At 34.1% G+C, this 24,314-nt stretch overlaps 1 protein-coding gene across 1 annotated transcript; it reads right to left on the bottom strand.

Annotated features, from left to right (window-relative positions):
• Positions 1–7,404: 7,404 nt before the first annotated feature.
• LOC134693127 (G-protein coupled receptor 157-like) lies at positions 7,405–17,271 on the bottom strand. The gene is made up of 3 exons (XM_063553834.1): positions 16,749–17,271; positions 9,984–10,207; positions 7,405–7,839 (listed from the first exon to the last, which is right to left on the bottom strand). Exons 1-3 carry the CDS (start codon positions 17,224–17,226, stop codon positions 7,444–7,446), a joined length of 1,098 nt encoding a protein of 365 aa, XP_063409904.1. The 5' UTR covers positions 17,227–17,271; the 3' UTR covers positions 7,405–7,443.
• Between the last annotated feature and the right edge of the window lie 7,043 nt (positions 17,272–24,314).

The following is a 24,314-nucleotide window of genomic DNA, read 5'->3' as shown; positions in this document are numbered from 1 at the left end:
GAACAAACTAACCAAATTTTGGCAATTTTCAACGACTCATTGCTTGAAAAATAGCACGGTGACCCATACTTTTTATTATATTTTTGAAAAGAGCATAGTAAAATCTTCATTTTGGCAAATTATAAAAAAATTCTGTCTCAAAAAATATATACTGGTGATCTACCTTAAATGATCGTCCGTTAACCCACGTATCAACGGACCTTACCGATGATGAACCGCTTACACCGTCTCATCTTCTCTATGGAAGACGGGTTAAAACTTTACCGTATTCAGGACCAATTAATTTCAGCAGTGAGGAGAACGTACAAAACTTAACACATTACACAGCAAATAGACAATCTAGTGTTCAAAAACGCATTATTCACGACTTTTGGAACAGATGGCGACGAGAATACCTCACTTCACTTAGGGAACAACATAGAAACACCGGAATTAACACTCAAATCATTAAAGTGGGCGACATTGTACAGATTCATGATGACACCCCAAGGACAGTGTGAAATATAGCGATTATCGTTAAGTTTATGGGAGAGATGGACTTTGTAGGTCTGCTATTTTACGCACTAAAAATGGCACGACGTCTAGACCAATAAGTAAGCTATATCCACTTGAACTCTTATCAACAGATAGTCCGTGTGATTCAAGTGACAACACTATTACTTCAACCAGAAAAGCAAAAACTGATGCCAAGGAGAAAATCAAAAGTTGGATTCAACCGTTCCGTAAAGCATAAAGACTGTTTAAGTGTAAAAAGTTAAAGTTTTATTTCATTTGAGAGACAATAGTTATTTCATTTTAAAGTTTTTTCTTTATTTATTGCTTAAATTATCATTCGCGGGCGGTTAGCTCTACGTAGCACTAGCCTAGGGTAGTATGAATATTCATGAGTTTTATAAAACAACGCGAGATACGAGATCACGGCATTGGCGCGATAATTATCTGACAGAACTCTCAGCAAGCGGTAAACAAAACAAAAAAATGTGCAAAAGCTCCCAAGATGACGGGCATACATCACTGGAACAGAGACGATATGAAAATTAGATAATAAGCGCTTTGAATAATGCATTAGCTTAGATATTGTACAGAGACAGCATATAAGCATTCAAAGGACGATTTAAAAAGGGGGGGGGTTCACACAGCGAAAGTAACTATGCGGAAAAGGTGGGGGGGGGGGGGGTGCTGCTCCAGTCCTGGTCAATCGTCCACATCCATTTGAGAGAAAAAAAATACCCCCCTTATGCAGAAGATTTATTGGCTATATGTCTGATCTGTAGTCCAGTCCCTATGCTACAATCATGTCTGGATGATTCCCTTTATAGACCACCAAATGTTCCTCACTAGGGGGGGGAGGGGGTGTTCTGGTCAATCGTCCATATCCATTTGAAAAAAAACTATTCCCCTTATCAGAAGATTTATTGGCTATATCATGTCTGATCTGTAGTCCAGTCCCTATGCTACAGTCATGTCAAACCAACCTGCTCCCCCTAAATCTGTTTTAGAGACCCATATACACTTGTATCTTAGTCTCAGAACAAACTAATCTAAAACTAATCCTAAGCCTAACTCAGTAACTGATTAGACCAATAAATAAGATGTCTAGAAAGGCTTTTTGTCATTATTATCTAGACTACTATTACTTATGATCCCACCATAAACATATGGCCAAAGGGGATGGGGGCTAGTGTGCTTGTTTCATCTTGTGCACAGTTACATGCTTTGGTACATGTATGTATACAGACATCTGGCTGGTGTAAACCAGAGTCTGACACCCCATTCATATACATTTATGGTACATTTATTTTTGTATGTAAGAATCCATATGTAAATTTAGCTGCATACTCAAATTCTTTTATTGTTCTGATGTGTTTTTTTTCTTTAAATCTGATTAACACAAAGAGTGAAAAACCTCTGACACTTGTGAAGACGGGAAGTATCTTTATTAATAATTTAAATATACTTACATGTATATACATGCTCTTAAAAGGAAAATTTACAAATGATATATTTTGTTCCAAGTAAGCTGATCACTTTTTGTTTAGTTAAAAGTAAAAACTAGGAGTAAGGGAATTCTGACAATTTAAAAAAAATCAATCTAATTTCAAATATATTAATTTCACTAGTTCACTTAACCATGTTAATACAAAAAGGTAAAGTGCAAGGAGTACATGTATTTATTTTTCTGCATTTCTTGTTTCAGCAACTGCTGTACCTTTCCAGTTACTTATTATGTGTTGTGTATTTATTTACAATGGACTATAACACTTTTGAGTGACTGGACAGGTTGATTATATTCATCTATAGAAAAGATACTGGAGAGATTGGTAATAGTTTTAGACAGCTGCAATTGAAGGTACACAAATTCAGGTGGTCATATACATTTGTAAGCCTTAAAAGATATATTATAAATAGCCCAGGCTAGGGGACATCAGACATCAGTTATATCAAAAGTCTAGGGTAATGGTCAATTATAAGGAATCACCAGTTGTCATTATCACTAATGGTCTAGGGTAGTCAATTATCTGAAACGATTAGTTAACAAAGCCATGTCACTAGCCTAGGTAGTGCCCATTATTCAGGAATCACTAGTTAGCGGGGATGTCATTATGTTTTGAAGTTATAGGAGAAATATGATAAGTTACAGCTGAAATGTTAGACTCGCGAAACGAGTCTCCCACTACGCATAGCGAGGTGGCCTTTACGGCTGGTGTTCTGGGGCCAATGTGTTAAAATATGCATTCTAGCTCTCTCCTGGCACCTAATTTCATAATTTGAAAACCTTTTTTATTGTAATTTTTTTCTCTTATTTTAAGACATTTTTCAATTATATAAAGACATTTTTTTTTTATTCACTAATTTTACTTAATGTATCTAATTCTAGGAAAATTTTCAGGCACTATAATTACAAAGATGCGTTAAGATTTTATTTCTTTAATTCAATTTAACCAAAAAACAAACAGTTAACATATATATATATATAGTGTTATACATTTGATCTGGCGATGACAATGATTCTGAGGTTTGACTTTTCAAATCTAAAAATCTGATCATTATTCTCTTCCTTTTTATTATAATGCAATGCATTCCATACATGGTGGAATATTTTAAATATTTAGTCATATCACTAGCCTAGGGAAGTGCCCAATTATCAGGAATAACCAGCTGTGAACAAAGTCATGTCACTAGCATAGGGTAGTGGTCAATTATCTTGAAAGATCAGTTAACAGTCATGTCACTAGCCTAGGGTAGTTGTCAATTCTCTTGAATGATCAGTCAACAGTCATGTCACTAGCCTAGTAGTTGTCAATTATCTGGAGTGATCAGTCAACAAAGTCATATCACTAGCCTAGGGAAGTGGTCAATCATCTGGAGTGATCAGTCAACCAAGTCATGTCACTAGCCTAGGGTAGTGGTAAATTATCTGAAGTGATCAGTCAACAAAGTCATGTCACTAGCCTAGGGTAGTGGTCAATTATCTTGAATGATCAGTTAACAAAGTCATGTCACTAGCCTAGGGAAGTGGTCATTTCTTTAGAGTGATCAGTCAACAAAGCCATGTCACTAGCCTAGGGCAGTGGTCAATTATCTTGAATGATCAGTTAACAAAGTCATGTCACTAGCCTAGGGAAGTGGTCATTTATCTAGAGTGATCAGTCAACAAAGCCATGTCACTAGCCTAGGGTAGTGGTCAATTATCTTGAATGATCAGTTAACAAAGTCATGTCACTAGCCTAGGGAAGTGGTCATTTATTTAGAGTGATCAGTCAACAAAGCCATGTCACTAGCCTAGGGCAGTGGTCAATTATCTCGAATGATCAGTTAACAAAGTCATGTCACTAGCCTAGGGAAGTGGTCATTTATCTAGAGTGATCAGTCAACAAAGCCATGTCACTAGCCTAGGGTAGTGGTCAATTATCTGGAGTGATCAGTCAAAAAAATCATGTCACTAGCCTAGGGAAGTGGTCAATTATCTGAAGTGATCAGTCAACAAAGTCATGTCACTAGCCTAGGGAAGTGGTCATTTATCTAGAGTGATCAGTCAACAAAGCCATGTCACTAGCCTAGGGTAGTGGTCAATTATCTGGAGTGATCAGTCAAAAAAATCATGTCACTAGCCTAGGGAAGTGGTCAATTATCTGAAGTGATCAGTCAACAAAGTCATGTCACTAGCCTAGGGTAGTGGTCAATTATCTTGAATGATCAGTCAACAAAGTCATGTCACTAGCCTAGGGAAGTGGTCAATAATCTGAAGTGATCAGTCAACAAAGCCATGTCACTAGCCTAGGGTAGTGGTCAATTATCTTGAATGATCAGTTAACAAAGTCATGTCACTAGCCTAGGGAAGTGGTCATTTATCTAGAGTGATCAGTCAACAAAGCCATGTCACTAGCCTAGGGTTGTGGTCAATTATCTAGAGTGATCAGTCAACAGTCATGTCACTAGCCTAGTAGTTGTCAATTATCTGGAGTGATCAGTCAACAAAGTCATATCACTAGCCTAGGGAAGTGGTCAATCATCTGGAGTGATCAGTCAACCAAGTCATGTCACTAGCCTAGGGTAGTGGTAAATTATCTGAAGTGATCAGTCAACAAAGTCATGTCACTAGCCTAGGGTAGTGGTCAATTATCTTGAATGATCAGTTAACAAAGTCATGTCACTAGCCTAGGGAAGTGGTCATTTATTTAGAGTGATCAGTCAACAAAGCCATGTCACTAGCCTAGGGCAGTGGTCAATTATCTTGAATGATCAGTTAAAAAGTCATGTCACTAGCCTAGGGAAGTGGTCATTTATCTAGAGTGATCAGTCAACAAAGCCATGTCACTAGCCTAGGGTAGTGGTCAATTATCTGGAGTGATCAGTCAAAAAAATCATGTCACTAGCCTAGGGAAGTGGTCAATTATCTGAGGTGATCAGTCAATAAAGTCATGTCACTAGCCTAGGGTAGTGGTCAATTATCTTGAATGATCAGTCAACAAAGTCATGTCACTAGCCTAGGGAAGTGGTCAATAATCTGAAGTGATCAGTTAACAAAGCCATGTCACTAGCCTAGGGTAGTGGTCAATTATCTTGAATGATCAGTTAACAAAGTCATGTCACTAGCCTAGGGAAGTGGTCATTTATCTAGAGTGATCAGTCAACAAAGCCATGTCACTAGCCTAGGGTTGTGGTCAATTATCTAGAGTGATCAGTCAACAAAGTCATGTCACTAGCCTAGGGTATTGGTCAATTATCTGGAATGATCAGTAAACAAAGCCATGTCACTAGCCTAGGGAAGTGGTCAATTATCTTGAGTGATCAGTTAACAAAGTCATGTCACTAGCCTAGGGCAGTGGTCAATTACCTTGAATGATCAGTTAACAAAGTCATGTCACTAGCCTAGGGAAGTGGTCATTTATTTAGAGTGATCAGTCAAAAAAATCATGTCACTAGCCTAGGGAAGTGGTCATTTATCTAGAGTGATCAGTCAACAAAGCCATGTCACTAGCCTAGGGTTGTGGTCAATTATCTAGAGTGATCAGTCAACAAAGTCATGTCACTAGCCTAGGGTAGTGGTCAATTATCTGGAGTGATCAGTCAACAAAGCCATGTCACTAGCTTAGGGTTGTGTTCAATTATCTAGAGTGATCAGTCAGCAAAGTCATGTCACTAGCCTAGGGTAGTGGTCAATTATCTAGAGTGATCAGTAAACAAAGCCATGTCACTAGCCTAGGGAAGTGGTCAATTATCTTGAGTGATCAGTTAACAAAGTCATGTCACTAGCCTAGGGCAGTGGTCAATTACCTTGAATGATCAGTTAACAAAGTCATGTCACTAGCCTAGGGAAGTGGTCATTTATTTAGAGTGATCAGTCAACAAAGCCATGTCACTAGCCTAGGGTAGTGGTCAATTATCTGGAGTGATCAGTCAACAACGTCATGTCACTTGCCTAGGGTAGTGGTCAATTATCTTGAATGATCAGTTAACAAAGTCATGTCACTAGCCTAGGGAAGTGGTCATTTATCTAGAGTGATCAGTCAACAAAGCCATGTCACTAGCCTAGGGTAGTGGTCAATTATCTGGAGTGATCAGTCAAAAAAATCATGTCACTAGCCTAGGGAAGTGGTCAATTATCTGAGGTGATCAGTCAACAAAGTCATGTCACTAGCCTAGGGTAGTGGTCAATTATCTTGAATGATCAGTCAACAAAGTCATGTCACTAGCCTAGGGCAGTGGTCAATTACCTTGAATGATCAGTTAACAAAGTCATGTCACTAGCCTAGGGAAGTGGTCATTTATTTAGAGTGATCAGTCAACAAAGCCATGTCACTAGCCTAGGGTAGTGGTCAATTATCTGGAGTGATCAGTCAACAAAGTCATGTCACTTGCTTAGGGAAGTGGTCAATTATCTTGAATACATGCACTCCTTGCACTTTACCTTTTTGTATTAACATGGTTAAGTGGACTAGTGAAATTAATATATTTGACATTAGATTGAATTTTTTTTAAATTGTCAGAATTCCCTTACTCCTAGTTTTTACTTAAAACTAAACAAAAAGTGATCAGCTTACTTTGAACAAAATATATCATTTGTAAATCTTCTGCATAAGGGGGGTAGTTTTTTTTCAAATGGATGTGGACGATTGACCAGGACTGGAGCAGCACCCCCCCCCCCCTTTCTTTTCCGCATAGTTACTATCGCTGGTTTAATATAGCTCTTCTGTATATTTTCATATTAACAAAAAAAGTAGCCCTCGAATGCATAGTCATATTTCGTTGTGTGAAACTCCCCCTTTTTTAAATCGTCTTTAGAACGCCTATAATATATGCTGTCTCTGTACAATATCTAAGCTAATTCAATATTTAAAGCGCTTATTATCTAGTTTTCATATCGTCTCTGTTCCAGTGATGTATGCCCGTCATCTTGGGAGCTTTTGAACATTTTTTTGTTTTGTTTACCGCTTGCTGAGAGTTCTGTCAGATAATTATCGCGCCAATGACGTGATCTCGTATCTCGCGTTGTTTTATAAAACTCATGAATATTCATACTACCCTAGGCTAGTGCTACGTAGAGCTAACCTTCGCGGGCCCCCAGGATATTCAGGACTGTGTTCATTAGACGTTCGCGGTACCGCTATGTATGTATTGTAACGTCATGCTACTTATGACGTTGAGATTTATGTGAAAATGGAGTTTAGAATCAATACAAGTAAAACCAACTAGTATTTCTTATTTGTGCCTAAAAAGTCTGATTATACCACTCTAAGATATGAATGTTTCTACATGATGTACATGTTTTAAGATATGTTTTAAAGAATAGAAGAGAATGGGATGTTAGCAATTTAAAAATAAGGCATTAATGGGGGGGAAAAGAAAACATATAAATAAATGATGGACCCCCCCCCCCCCCTGAAAAAAAAACCCAAAAAAACACAACACAAAGTGCTACTTATTTTACATGACTACCAATTAATCATTTCTATAACTAACACTCGACAATAATGATACACTTTCATCGTCATGTTTTACACAGCCTCCAACACATTTCACTCTAACTAACTCCCGAGTTCTAGCAGAAAACGCACAAAATACAATGAACGAGCACAACGCCTGAGCACTATCTCCAAAGTTCTGAAAATGAAAAAGTACTGTATCTGCTTTGTCATAAGATGTGTACGCATGTCCTGTATGTCTTTTGAGTGTAGCCATAACAAATCTTACTGTTCCAAAGCTTCTGAGAAATAACTCTATTAGCCATAAGTACATGAACCGTTTATCCACTTTCGTGTATTTTCTTTCGCTGTCAGGAACGCTCTGTAATCTTATAAATCTTGGAGCATTTATACCAGCAGTCATCATTTCAACCTACAAAATATTGATTTTAATTGTTTACAAAATGTTGAATACATCTTCGTACTAGTATTTGATATCAAAATTTAAATTGCAATCAGTTTGAATCAAGTAATTATCTTATGTTGCATGATCCTACATAATACAGCTTTAACTATTTAGAACCCCTGTTCTATGTTACCATGTCTGTGTATGGTTTCTTTTTTTATTTCACGTTCCTTAAACCTGTCAATTATAATGTATGTATTCTATATCAATATACATGTTGACGCCTTTACACTAAATCCATTGGATTGCTTAGTCTTTGAGGCATGATTTTTATATCAGTTGTTAATGGCTTTGAACTAGTTGTCAGATAACTGCGAGTACTCTCAGATATGTTCATTGTGTCTTTTTGTTTCGGGATGTATAAGTACCCGGCCACGTCCACTTTTATTTGTTGTCTATATGATGAGTTAAGCCTTTTTCAACTGATTTTTATAGTTCGTTCTTATGTTGTACTGTTATACCACTGTCCCAGGTTAGGGGGAGGGTTAGGATCCCGCTAACATGTTTAACCCCGCCACATTATTTATGTATGTGCCTGTCCCAAGTCATGAGCCTGTAATTCAGTGGTTGTCGTTTGTTTATGCGTTACATATTTGTTTTCCGTTCATTTTTTTACATAAATTAGGCCGTTAGTTTTCTCGTTTGAATTGTTTTACATTGCCTTTTATAGCTGACTATATGCGGTATGGGGTTTGCTCATTGTTGAAGGCCGTACGGTGACCTATAATTGTTAATGTTTGTGTCATTTTGGTCTTTTGTGGATAGTTGTCTGATTGGCAATCATACCACATCTTCTTTTTTATATGTTAACGAATTTCAAATTTGACTTATAGTATCACAAATCACCGGGACATTTCTTTTAATTTAGACTTTATTGAAAAGCACTTTACGCCCATATAGGCCAATGGCTTAAAACATTATACATAATATACAGTTTACATATATAAAACAATGAAAATAAACAATGCAGACACTTTGAACTATAATCCTTGTATTTCTTTAAATCAATATATATAAGAGATTCAAATCATATCAAGGACTCCCTGCCCTCAGCCTTAGTGACTTTTTTTTTAAAAGGAGCCTAATTTGCAAGTGTCCTGTTTTGTTTCAGGATTGAGGATATGTTTTTATTTATCTATATCATTTAAGTTACTATATTTATTTTCATTTAAAAATTCTTTTCTTAATTGTTGATTTATTTTACACTTAAAAAAGAAATGAAACCCATCATATAGTACATCACAATGTGTACATACATGTAGTCCTAAATCTCTGGGAATTTTCCTGTATCTTCCAGTTTCTATTATTAAGCAGTGGTCACTTATTCGAAATTTAGAAATTAGTTATCTATATTCAAAGTTTTGAGAGTAGGTATGGTTCAAAGTTATAGCTTTTCTTTATTTTTTTAAAAAGTTGGAGTTTGCTATTCTCTTGTAAATCTTATGTTTTATCATTATATAAATATTTTACCAAATGTAGTGTCTCTTTTAGTAAGGGGCTATAGTTTCTTCCCTTAATAGTCTATGAAAAAGAAGAGTTTGTCTTTTTATAAAGCAATCAATAGGGTAGCTGCCTAATTCAAATCGAGCAGCTATATTGCAAGAGCATTTTTTTACTCCTAAAGATAACTTATTAAATTTATTTAGTACTTTATCAGGTGGACTTTTGTCAATGAAATTAAGAGTACCTACTTTTTTTATCAAAGTTTTAAATACAAATAGACAATCTGTAGTTCTTAATTAAGGAAGAAATCCAAATTGTTCCTGGCTAAATTTGATTTCCATATATTTAATAATTCTGTTATTTAAAATTGAGCTAAATATTTTGGCAAAACCATTTATAAGAGATTTTACCGAGGGTATAGTTTGCCGGCCTGGATCGTCGAGAGATCCGCGGTAGCTCGCCCGCGTCTAACGTGCGACTCCCCGATGAAAAATTCACCCACGTAAAAAAATAATTATAATATCATAATTTTAATCTAGTTTTCTAAAGTATTTCAGTATTGTAGTAATAATTAGTTTGCTAGCTTGAAGTCGGTGCAAACATTTTTAGGCTAAGGTTGGTTAATTATTTCGAATAGTATAATATCTTTTAGAATCATGTGCACGTACCTTTTTCACCTTTCTGTATTCCTTACAATGAGACCATTTTAGCAGAATATAGAATAGTGCACATAAAATATACATCATAATTTCCCATCCTTTCATGGTTAACGTCATCCAGATAGTTCTCTCGGTCTGCGATAGGCACGCTGATATCCAGCACCAAGCACCAGAACCAACAGTTAAGTCTGAACCTAACAAGTTCTTACTCAGTGCAGTGATGGACAATGCGGCTGTAAATATAAGAATTACAATTTTACTTTACTGTACGGAAGCACACAATTTTGTTCATATCTTCATAAGTTTGCGGTATAATCATTAAACAAGTGTGGCGCTAGTATATTTACGTTTCCGTATGATTGTACTAAACAACCAAAATTACAAGTATACATGTATGAAAGTTTTTAGAGGAATGGAAATAATATGTGCTTTATTTACAAAAAACGTGTTATTTCTGTATAATTATGTACATGTATATAAACAGTAATTTCTTCAGTTCTTAACAATCATTTGGTTTTCAAATCTCTTCATCTTTGTATTTTCAACTATGATTAGAGATAACTCCCATTAGATGGCTAATTTGGTACGCAAATTCGACCAAAAACAAATACTAGGTATTTGTTTTAACAGTCTTACTAATGTAATGAATCATATATGTTTGTTATTCAAATAAACATACGTAAGTTCTTTCAGATTTTAAAGTTTACTTAGTGTTTTTGTTGTTTTGATGTACAAGTACCTGATCAGAATGTTCAAAGTGTGTAAATGTGTTGTTAGTAAATTTAATTAAAAGTCAATATCTTGTCCATGCTCCACGTGCATCGATGACGGATTGGCAGCGTTTTCGCATTCCATTGAGTATCTTTCGAATTTGTCGTTGTGGAATCGCATTCCATTCTCTAATCAGTGCATTTTCAAGTTCTTGTAAATTTTGGAATTCACCGTGATTTTCACGAATGCGTCGGTTCAACAGATCCCAAACATGGTCGATTGGATTGAGGTCTGGGCATTGACTTGGCCAATTAAGAACGTTAATGGTGTTCGTTTTGAACAGATTCATCGTTAGGCTAGCGGTATGTTGTCTTGCATTGTCATGTTGAAAATGGAATCCATTATGATTATGCTGGGCAAAGAAGGGGAGAACAACAGGTGTGAAGATATTTCCTGGCATTCAATGTCCCACGAACGATCACTAAATTTGTTTTACCCCCGTAATACCCGTATTCGACCATCGGCGAACTTTAATGTAAAGCGGGATTCATCTGTAAAACACACTGTTCTCCAGTCCCTGTTAAGCCAGCGTAAATGGCGGTTTGTCCAGACTAGCCTTAATTTGGTGTTGATGGTTGGGTGAAAGCTCCATTCCTTTATGTGGTCTTCGTGCATGTATCCCTAGTCTGTGACGGCGATTTCTGACCGTCTGAACCGAAACACGTACCCCAGTAGCTGCCCTGAGTCTGTGGACTACAGGTGTGACCGGAATAAACTTTTCACGTGAAGACGTAAATCGAAGGAAGCGCTCCTCCCTTGGTGTTAGTTTTTTTTAGGTCTACCAGATCTCGGTTTATTGAAGTTCCAATTTGTCGATGTCTGTTTATTAGTCGCCAAACTGTTGCCCTATGCACCTAAAATCGAGCCGCTACGTCGGCAACACTCATTCTAGCATAAACTATCCCAATAATTTTCCGGGAGGCCTGGTCGACGCCCCATGCATTTTTTCTTAACCTTCGTGTGTTTTTCTTACAAATGATGTATCTCTGAATGAACGTCAGTGAAAAAATAAATTGTTAAAGTTTGTTTTAACACTGGTATTAAAGAGATAATAGTACTAACTGCAATTACGATTATCCCAATATGGCGACGGTAGATATAGGTAAAATTTTTACACTCATTTTTCTTAAATGTAGCATGCTTTTGTCAATAGTTACTCAGCTGCAAGGTTTATCTTTACCATTACATCATATTTGAATCGTAAAGGTGCACTGGATTTGTCTAAGCGCTTTGAAAATTGCCGTCGAAAAATTCGGGATGATAATCGTAACTCGGAAAAAAAGATAATCGTAATAATGGTATTTAAAAATGGAAAGATAATCGTAACTGGAAAGTGTTTTATTGATATTGACACTAAAAACATATATCTGATAGCATATAATGAAGTTATGTCGATGAATTGTTTACGAAACGTTCCAACATCTTATGACATTTCTTTTTATGCATATATTATTAACAGTTCTTAGGAAAACAGCTACATATGTGTATTAATTTATGTTTTTTGATTGAGTTAAGTCTGCTAATTGATATTTTAACGTGTGTTTTTCTATGTTGTGATGTTATGCTATTGTTTTTTACACTAGTAATTATAGCTTGTTGTTCTGTGTGAGCCAAAGCTCCGTGTTGAAGGCCGTACATTGACCTATAATGGTTTACCTTTTTATAAATTGTTATTTGGATGGAGAGTTGCATGTCTCATTGGCACTCACACCACATCTTCCTATATCTACATACTAGTATATCATAAAATTTAGTTTTTTAATAAATAATGCCGTTAGTTTTCTCGTCTAAAGTGTTTACATTGTCATTTCGGAGCCTTTTATACCTGTCTATGCGGTATTGGCTTTGCTCATTATTGAAGGCCTTACGGTGACCTATTTTTGTTAATATCTGAGTCATGTTGGTCTCTTGTGGAAAGTTGTCTCGTTGTTAGTCATACCATATTTTTTTTGCATTTTAGCTACTTCATGACTGTCACTGAAATTTCGATATCTCAGAAAATGACAATAAACAACACAAATTTATTTTTGAATTATACCAATATGACATCCTTTAAACATTTAATGCTATATAAGAATAGAGAAAGGTTGGGATTTTTGTGTATTATGAAATTAAGTAACGTGGAGACAAACATGGATTTGTGTTCTCTTATAGTTTGGCCAAAAGCCCGAAAATGAAGAAATGAAGTTGATGTAGCTTTAAATTGTCTTACAAGAAATACTTATTCAAAGAATGACTGCAAAGTGGAGAATAAAATAACGCATATTCCGCAATATTAGAAACAAACTAATTCAAAAATTCATAAATACTCGGTATAGGAAAAGTATGATGCATACATATGCATGGAAGATATTGTAGAGACAAATATTGAAGGTACTAAACAAGGAACATTTTTGTATTTGCATACTTGCCATATAAAAAGTTATTTTCTATTAAAGAAAACAAAAATTAACCTAACCTAATTGTCATGCATTTTTCTGAAGCACAAAATATTTGTTGAAAAATCTATAAAAATCTTTGTAATTAAACAAGTTCCGACTGTGATGGTGTACATGTTATGCCTTCTGATGTAATTTATCAATATACATATTTGTGTGTGTTTTTTTCAGTCCGTCAAGTTCTTAATATTAAGACTATAGGTAAGGCTGAAAAAAAAAAGAAAAAAAAAAGTAACTATAAACAAAAGTAACAATAAACAAAAGTAACAATAAACAATAGTAACAATAAACTGTAACTATTTTAGATCCTTTACCATCCACACTGTTTAAAAAAAAACGTCCTAAAATACATGGGTATTTGATCAAAACATTTGAATTAAAATTTAAAAATCATATATTATATCAGTATAAAATAGAAAAAAGGGAATCAAAGGGGAAAAAATGGACGGCTAAATTTATTGAATTATAAGGAAAAGGGAAATATGAACACTCATATCTACTGATAAAAGTATCAACTGTTAAATCCGATAATGCAGTTATAAAGTTATAATATTGACGGAAACTTTTGTTCATTTCGCGCAGAATTTTAATATAAACGTGATATTGGAGGCAAAACATATATATGACATATGAAAATGTGGTATACGTGACTTTCATTTTGAGCAATGAATTGAAAGGATTGCACTTTTGGGATATGGGATATAGCTAATCCATCCTCCCCCTCCCCCTAAAAAAACAAAAACAAAAACGGACTTAAACGCGCACACAACATTGAAACTTTGAAAAAAATCAAAATATCTACTTACCACAATAGCTGACTCGACAGCTGCTTCATTTTCCGTATCTTTAACAGGTACATGTATATATCAAAAGGTTCACCAGCTAATAGAAATTTATTATAGGATATGCATGTCACTTGATGATCGCTGTATAACATCTCTTATATTATGTGATACCTCGAAAGCTTTTGATAGGGTATGGCATAGTGGCCTCTTAATAAAACTAAAAGCGTATGGTATTGATGGAAATCTGTATAAATGGTTTGAAAGTTATATTTCAAATAGAAAACAAAGCGTTTTTGTTTCAAATGCCTAATCGCCATTTGATAATACTAATGCAGGAGTTCCGCAAGGCTCTATATTAGGTCCCCTACTATTTCTTATTTATGTAAATGACATAGCTGATAATTAATTTGACAAGTCTAACTCAACTGTTTGCTGATGATACATCTCTTTCTTATTCCAGCAATAACCCTTACACTATAGAGGATGTCTTAAGCAGCGATTTAGAACAACTTTCAGTATGGTCTAAAGATTGGCTTTAACTTTAACCCTAATAAGACAAAGGCTATGATATTCTCCTGCCATACTTCCCCAGATGATATTGAAATAGAATTTCAAAACCAATTAGTAGAATGTGTCTCCTGTCATAAACACTTAGGGATTACTTTTGATTCCAGTGGTAAATTCCATACACATATAGAAAATATTTTAAAGTGTGCAAGCACGAGATTAAATGTTCTTAAAAATAGAAATATGTATTGAATAGAAATTATCTTGCTCGTATATTTTTTACTTTTATAAGACCCGTTATGGAATATGCATGTGAGTTATGGGATGGTTGTACTCAACAAGAAGCCGACAATTTAGAACATGTTCAGTTAGAAGCAGGGAGGTTAGTAACTGGGCTGCCCGTGTTTGCTAGTCGGGAAGCTATATATTTTGAAACTGGCTGGCAATTGCTTGTGGACAGAAGAAAATCCAGAGCGCTCAATATGTTCTATTCTTTACATAATGGGACTGCCCCTGATTATCTCTGTGATTTAATGCCCCCGCTTGTTGGTCAAGTATCTAACTACGATTTGCGAAACAGTAATAGTTATGTAGTACCCGGTTATAGACTAGACATAACTAGAAAATTTTCCCCATCCACTACTTTTGAATGGAATAGCCTTCCCCCCCCCCCCACCCCCTTTGACATACGTACGTCCAAAACATAAATATTTTTAAACGAAAGATGAAGTCCAAATTGATACAACCACCTTCCTATTTTAGTTGTGGAGATAGAAAACTTAATATCATTCATACACGTTTGAGAAATATGTGCAGTTCTTTATATTCAGATTTACATCGTGTTAATATTAAACCCAGTCCCGCATGCAGCTGTGGCCACCCTGTTGAGGATAGTATACACTATTTTTTAGAGTGCGCTCTTCACAACGAAGCCAGAGAAATATTGTTTTCAAAATTAGAAAGTTATGCTATATCCATTGAGCTTCTATTAGCTGGTGAGGGTGACCTTTCTTTTCAGCAAAACAAAGACATTTTTGAGTCCGTACAATCTTGTACATGTATGTATCAGAATAACACAAAGATTTAAAACAATCAATTAACATTCTAAATTTCTACTTTACAACCTTTCATTTCAGTCTAGTTGTTTCATTATTATTCCTTATTATATTGTATTTTTTTTTCTTTTTTCTTTTTATTTCTAATTTTTGTTTGAAGTATGTATTACATGCATTACTACTATGTTGTGGGTTCTTTTCGCCATTATCTAATTTACTTTGTGTTTATATTTATAGTGGGAGAGGACGTCTCTAATGTTGTTATAACTTGTTAATACCATTGAAATGCTGAAAGACACATTTATTATGTTTCGGTTACTATTATCCGATAAAGAAAATTACGATTATCAAAGAAGAAAAATACCATAGAGTTAAGATTATCATACCGAATTTTTCAACGGCAATTTTCAAAGCGCTCAGACGATTCCAGTGCACCGTTACGATTCAAATATGATGTAATGGTATAGATAAACCTTGCAGCTGAGTAACTATTGACAAAAGCATGCTACATTTAAGAAAAATGAGTGTAAAGATTTTACCTATATCTACCGTCGCCATATTGGGATAATCGTAATTGCAGTTACTATTATCTCTTTAATACCAGTGTTTAAGGTACAGGTAAAAAAGGTAAAACATCGATTACACGTGCAAAGCTTAAATGGTACGAAATCAATCAAATGGACGATTGTTTAAATTGACAGGTAGAACTAAAGATTATATCAATGATATTTAAAAAAAAAAATTGTAGAAAATAAAAAATTCAATGAAAAATGTGTTGCTAAACTTTTTTGGCTCAGTATATTTCTATTTATATCTGATGAGTCTTTTTCAACGGATTTTTACAGCACGTTCTTATGTTGTAATGTTACATTATGTATGTTTGTATTTGTCTTTAATCAGGATTCTGCTATTTAGTAGTCGGTTTTGATGTGATACATGATATATGTTTTTAATTCATTTTTTTGTACATTAATTAGGCCGTTAGTTTTCTCGTTTGAATGGTTTTAAATTTGTCTTTTCGTTACCTTTTAAAGCTGACTATGCGGTACGGGCTTTGCTCGTTGTTCAAGACCGTACTATGACCTATACATTGTAGTTATTTATTTCTGTATAATTTGACCTCTCGTGAAAAGTTGTCTCATGCATGCATTGGGAATCATACCTTATGATCTTCTTTTTTTTTATATGAATAGGTTTTTTGTAATAGATAGTGCTTACCTGGAATGCCCCAGCTAATAAAGTGGTAAAAAATAGTTCGTTTGTAAATTCTTACTGTAGAACCATTGTGAGACGGTTCCATTGGCGTCAGATACAATAGGTGAAACGCAATTATAGTTGTCCAGAAAAACGAACTCATGCTTGACATAATTGTCACAAAAGCCTGAAAAATACATAAAGGGTCGCGCCCAGTATGACACGCTACTATCGAATTAACTGATTTATAATCCATAGATCCAATAAAACGAATTGCGCCAAACATGTTACCAAGGGCAACGAACAAATCCGCAACTGTTAAGCATACCAGCAATCTCTTGGGTTCATTTATATACTCCCCGCCCCTCCATCTTAGAAATGTGAGTATGAATAACAGACACGCACCTATGACGGACAGCAAGGACGTGACGATTATCAATGTGATGTCAAAGTTAGTAGTTTTATTTATATATTCCTCTGTGCCATTCGTAACATTCTCCATTTTTAAACTTCTTAAAATCCAATTTTACACATCAACATTTTAAAATAGAAATCGGTTGGATGATACGAGATTCTCGTTAAATATCTTTGTCGTTCACAATATAAAAATCAATGAAGAAATATGGTGTAACATATTAAATAGTTTTAGATAAGACTACGTGTCCCTTGTTCAAAATTGAGGAACTTATTATCTGTGTTGCACATATTTTCAATTATCTTATCTTTAGTACATTTAACTTCTTTGCACTAGCTGGATATAGTCCATTGGATATAAGTGAAGAAAGAGCACTCCCGCGTTAAGTTTGTTTGCATAGCCATGACACTCTGATACAGTGCTGGATTTAGCTGATTTATCTAAGAAGGCCATTTAAAATAAACAAATGGAATGTTTTACTATGTACTTTTAAAAAGTAATAACCATCCTTCTCCCACCCCTCCTCTAGAAAAAAAAACCCTTCCCCCAAAAAAGAAACACGAAAAAGAAATAAAGGTATAAGAAATAAAAAAGCTGTATCAAATTAGACGCATACTGTTTTATAACAACAATTTTACTCTGACTAACTGTTAGACATTCGAAAGTGTTTTTAAAATCTAAGTGACAATAACTATAATTTCCATGACACCATATAATTATATCGGTGTTTACTATATGTTTATCATATACGTTCTAGTATGAAGACTTGAAAGTAAAAAGTAAAATCACAAAAACGCTGAACTTAGTGGAAAATCAATTCGGAAAGTCCATAATCACACGGCAAAATCAAATAACAAAACGTATCAAAAACGAATGTTCAAGAACTGTCATATTCCTGACTTGGTACAGGCATTTAATACAATTTTTAAGTCAAGCACAAACCGTTATACAGGATATTAGCTCCGTTTACATAAAACATAGAGAGCTTTTATATTTCTGTTCTAGATATTTTGACTGTCTTTCCATCTTTTCTCTTTTCTAATTTTTGTGTTCTGTTTGTTTCTCACTTTCTATTTAACATCCTTTCCTCCCCTGAAAATCTTCCTTTCATCGTTTCATATAACAATTAAAGAGTAATGACAGATTACAGGGGCGGATCCAGCCATTTTAAAAGGGGGTCCTTACACAGGATAAAGGGGGGTTCCAACCATATTTCCTCATTCAAATGCATTGATCGTCCATAAACAAGGGGGATATTAACTACCGGAACCCCCCCCCCCCCCCATCCCCCTGGATCCGCCACTGGGTTATAGGAACTGACTCAGATGTCGTTAGTATTACTTAATGGGAATTAAGGTGGTATTGGTTTGAAAATAAAAAATGTTAAAATTTGTTCATACTTTGCCGAAACGTAGTATATATTGATTTATGTTTAAAAATATAGTAAGAATAATAGGTCATCGCACATTTTCTCAAGCTACAGGTTGTGACATAATGACACATTGTGTATGAATTATACAAGAAAAAACATCATTATGTGATTAGAAGCTAAACTAAATGATATAATTGTAAAATAAAATACGAGAAGATGGCTTTTGAAAAATGCTTTTAGAATATCAAAATCAAAGGTAGGATCACCGTGCGTTTTTTCTGGGCTAAAATGCAAAATATGAAAATTCCATGTAGATTCCTTCAGAAAATGCACTATTTCAGAGTTACCTTTGAACCATTTGAAAATCAAGCAAAAATAATCTACACTAAACTATGTAAAATTAATTTTTTAAGTTAAAATCTTATAAATTTGTTTTTTAAAATCAGTAATTATCTGCATTCCTGAATCAATTTTTTCTAACTTGATTGAAAATCTGGACCTTATATTCTCTGTTTTTTACAATCCAAGATGACGAAAGACGCCCATACCACCTTAACGCATTCGTAAAATGTACTTGATAGCTGACACTTTCTAGTATGATCACATGCATACAGATACTAGGTCGTTTGCTACCTATAATATCCTAGTTATGAAGAATATGTAGGAGACAAAACAAAAACGTTTTGGTCATTCATTGCAAATTTCTTTAAAAAAAATATGCATTCATTATATTATAGTAGGCATACGAAACACATTCACATTTAATTATGACGCTATCACAGATACTTTAAAATGGTCGCGGGATTAATTAAAAAAAAATCAATATAGAATTTTGCTAATTTTTTTTTATAAATGAAATAAAAATATGGGGTCATCGTTCATTCAAGCTCACAATCTGCCTCCGACAGAATCATACATTTTTGTTTATGTCCTATTTTCTGTTGAAATAATAGAAGAATTAAACTGAGGTAATATCGAAAAAAAACAAGAACTATATTACAGAAATCGCTTAAATTTTCCATTTTTTTAGTTTATGTACAGCTTATTTGAAAACAATGATAAAAAAATATAGGTCACCGATGAGTTAAAAAAGATATTTCAATTTTAATGAAAAAAAAATGATTTTTTGCACCAAAGGGAGATAATTTGGAGCTATTTCAATGATATAAACATTATAAAACGCCTACTTCATATGTATATATATGTTAGTTCATGCATTACTGTTGTTTGTTAAATGTATTGTTTGTTAAATTTATTGTACTATTATGCCTCATGTGAGGCCTTTAGTGAAAATGAAAGTTTCAAAAGTTTCAAAGTTTCATCTGCCTGGGTTCAAACCGAATCGATTTTTGCTGTTGATTTTTGTACCATATCATAGAGTTAATTTGACAAAAACACATAGTACAATTTTTAAACCAGGGAAACCGAACGTGACATATTAAACAAACTATTTTCTTTTTTGCATTATGTTTGTTTTATTGCTCTGTTATGACGTAATGCTAATCTTGAAGTTCTATTTGTACGAAAATTGTTAATCGTTATTATTTTATCAAAATGTGAAGGCTTAACTCATCACTTGGATACAAATTGAAATACATCTAATGAAAAACAGAGTGGACCTGGACTGGTAATTGTACATCACAACAAAAAAACACTACGCACAGGCTTTGAGGGTATCAGTAGTTACTGTCAGCTAGTTCAACGCTTCTAATAAATAATACAAAAAATCATGAATTTAAGACCAAATTATCAATTAGTACACACCGAACATTCGACGGATTGTAAGTTGATTGTAAGTTTGTTTTTAAGACACAAAATCAATAGATTGGTTCAGTTACGTATTCCAAAAACAGTGAAATTCAAACTAAGATAATAGGCTTTGTAGAATTATGTTAAAACTAATAATGATTTGATTGTTGGTGTTATAACGTAACTTTTAATCGACACTTTTGGGCTATTTCGTGGCGGTCAGATTGTATTGGTGGAGTAAGCCAGATTTACCGTAAAACCACCAGGAAACTGACAATGCTAGTAAAATAATATTGAAGTCGAGTGCACTGTGACCTGTATGGGAGAGGTTCGAACTCACAACCGTAGTGTTGTGATTACATTTACTGTAGTAGAACTACTTAGAACATCGAGGCCCCTAAAACTAATAATAAACAGCCATTTAAACAATAACTTTAATATACAAATAAGGAAACAGTCGTGTGAATGCAGTCTTAGCTTGATGGTGCTGTCTTTGTGCTGAAAAAGAAAATCACGTCTAAATTATTAATATTTATTTTTAACATTCGGACATAAACATTTCAATGTGTTTTGGCATTTATCCAGCCATTGCTTCAAATTGTTTAGCTAAATGGGTTTTTTTACGAATCTGAATAAAAAATATTTCTAACATGTATACATATTGTATTTATTTACATTTTCTGATTTCAGAAGAGTTATTATGTTTCAAACTTGACTTGTAGAAAAATTCTTTTCTTTATTTATAATAAGTCAACTCAAATTGAATTATTGTTACATATTATAGCCGGTGTATTGCTGGAAAAAAAATCGAAATATTTCCTGATAAAATGTTTACAGCTGTATCTTGTCGAATATATGCAATGTATTTTTCTCCAATTTTCTAATACATTATGAGAACATGATTAATGCTCCAGTTGATATCGTAAGAATCTCTCAATTTTAACAAATCTGGCCTTACGGTCATAAAACTTTCGAGCAAGATTTTTGTACTCAGACTCGAGAATCAACCAATCAAAATACAGGATTTGGTGTTTCGAGCATGATTTTTTTGCTCCAAGCACTGAGCAAAGTTTTATCACTTCAACCTCAGGTATATGTTGATGTATCCAGGAAATTCAATAAGCTCAGTTTCCTAAAGTGAAAATAAACTCCACGAACTTACCAATTGACCTTGTGTGACCCAACATAGAAATCTGCGTGACATCCGCCACAGTAGTTATCTCTGAAAAGCATTATATTAAAACGAATGCATCAATCTTATTGGTTAGACATACAACTTAGAGAAGAAAAAAAAATATATATATTCTGTGTCTCATTGTTATGTTCATATTATATTAACATGGTATGCCAAGAACAACTGCAAAAAACAATACTTGGTTTGAACTATTTGGGTTTGTAATGAATTATAGATTAACATATTTCAATATATGGTACTAAATCCATATTTTTAAACGTCCCCTCCCCCTTTTCTAATTCTAGATACCTATCTATTCTACATAAATATTTAACCAGAATGTCGCTCATAGTATAAAGATGGATTCACATTAAAACAATTATAACATACCGAATTAGCCCTAGACACAATTTTACCAACATTTTACATAATGTAAAATCTGTGTATCAACTTAAAACTGATGTGAACAATTATTCATCTTTAAAATACTGTAAAAAACTGTTTGATCATGTGACAGAAAGACAGGTTTAATACGTCTTCTGTGAAATGCTTTACTATCATGACTGTCAATCAATAATGTCGAGTAGGCTAAAAATCTTCCAAGCGAAACTGAAACCTTTTTTTTTTTGGTCTTTTACAGTGGTTTAACGTTATTTTTGCATTCAATTATACAAATGATGAAATATACAATGAATGTCGTAATAAGCTACTTTGTTTGGCTCATTGTTGACGGCCGTATGATGGCATAATAAAGACAACAATAGTATACATAAAAAAGATGATGAGGTATGATTGCCAATGAGACAACTATCCACAAAAGACCAAAATGACACAAACATTAACAATTATAGGTCAACGTACGGCCTTTAACAATGAACAAAGCCCATACCGCATAGTCAGCTTTAAAAGGCCCCGATAAGACAATGTAAAACAATTCAAGCGAGAAAACTAACTGCCTTATTTATGTAAAAAATGAACGAAAAATAAATATGTAACACATAAACAAACGACAACCACTGAATTACAGGCTCCTGACTTGGGACAGGCACATACATAAATAATGTGGCGGGGTTAAACATATTAACGGGGTCCCACCCCCCCCTAACCTGGGACACTGCTGTTTGAAATTCATAAATCCATAGAGAGAAAACAATCCGGGCTACAAATTAAGACTGAGGGGAACGTATCAAATTATAAGAAAACTATGACACAACAGAAACACAACATTAAAATGTAACACACACAGAAACGAACTACTGTGAAAGTACTTTAATTCGTGGGTATCAATTTTCGTGGTTTGAGCAATATTTACATGTTCGTGGGTTTTTAAATTCGTGGATTTCAAATCTCTAAAAAAAAAACCAAATTTAAATTTAATCAGAAACGAAGGTTACAAAATGTCTGGATTGAAGGAAATTGCAAAGTAAACATTGACTCCTGTAAATCGTAGTGATAACAGTAATTAGCTCATCATAAAGTGATCCATCAAAGGTGTTAATTAGGCCATTAACATGTCACCTAAAGAGAACAGTAACATAACAAATGTTATAAACGTATCTTGAAATGTCAAATAATTCTTATCAAAATCAAGCCTAAGCATGCAATTATTATTTTCCATATATGTACGAGAACTATGATGATATAAAATGAACACTTTATCATACTAGCATAACAAAACCGGAAATCTGACTTTCATCGATCAAAAATGTTTTTATGATAATTAAAAGATAAAAAGTTGTACAGTTTAGGTAATTAAAGATTAAATGGGTATAATGCCGTATGTAGTTGTAGTTCTGTGACTGCTTTTAAAGTATTCTCAGATTTGGCGTCATTCAATATATTATCTAGATCATATCAGTAGTAAAACCTACGGATCAGGATCTTTCCATGTCTTGATTTGGACAATGGTTGTTTTATTTCGTTGGACACTTAAATTCGTGGATCAAGTCACCCACGAAAACCACGAAAATTGGTACCCCACGAATAAAAGTACTTTCACAGTATAATATAAAAATGGTCATTTTCCTTACTTAGTACAAAAAAGTGCTAACCTTAACGTAATTGGGTTTGGAGAGTTATATCATTGTGATGGACTCATCGTATCTTATTATTTTCATAGTAATGTGAATACAGGAAAACAGTTATAGACACGTCTGTTAATTTCTCTGCTGGTGGACTGTTAGTCGCTGAGGGTATCATCAGTCCAGTAGCCACTACTTAGGTACTGGCATGCAAATACGTATTTTTTTTCGTTATCAAATTTTCCTTTTACAAAATATTAATAATTATTTTAAATTAAGGATTATGTATCTTCTTCATGCAAAGCTCTGATTCCTTCACGGGCTTTGGTTATACTTTTTGTATATTTTTGTATTTTAGCTCTTCGTCTTTTTAATGAACAAATATGTGGCCTCGAGCATCACCGAAGAGACATATATTGTCGAGATGTGCATCTGGTCCTGAAAATGGGTACGGTAAATGTTAAAAATATATATATACATACGTGCATGTCGCGTAAGGATGAGCGTCACATTTTGCTACCGCACATGGTTCAACAAAACAGTTATATACAGCCCCGTGACATGGTTCCTTCAAGAAAAAGCCACTTACGGAAACTAAAAATAATATCATACTCATACATATACATCCATGTAATTAGCCTTAAGAAATGACAAATCAGTTGAAAAGAAAAGGAGAATATGCTGGGAAATGTTTTAGTACTTATTTAAGCAGTGGAATTAAATAAGAACTTTTCATAAGAATATTTAAAAAAAATATGTTCCCTTAAGTTAAGAACATATATAGTATCAAAAAGCATATTCACCAAAAACATGTTCACCCTTCATTATATTTATCTGTGTGTGTTGCTGTTTAAAAGAT

Source organism: Mytilus trossulus, chromosome 12 (assembly GCF_036588685.1).
Source record: "Mytilus trossulus isolate FHL-02 chromosome 12, PNRI_Mtr1.1.1.hap1, whole genome shotgun sequence".
Taxonomy (NCBI): domain Eukaryota; kingdom Metazoa; phylum Mollusca; class Bivalvia; order Mytilida; family Mytilidae; genus Mytilus; species Mytilus trossulus.
Note: the sequence above shows the minus strand (reverse complement) of the source record. Positions and strands in the feature narration are given on the sequence as shown.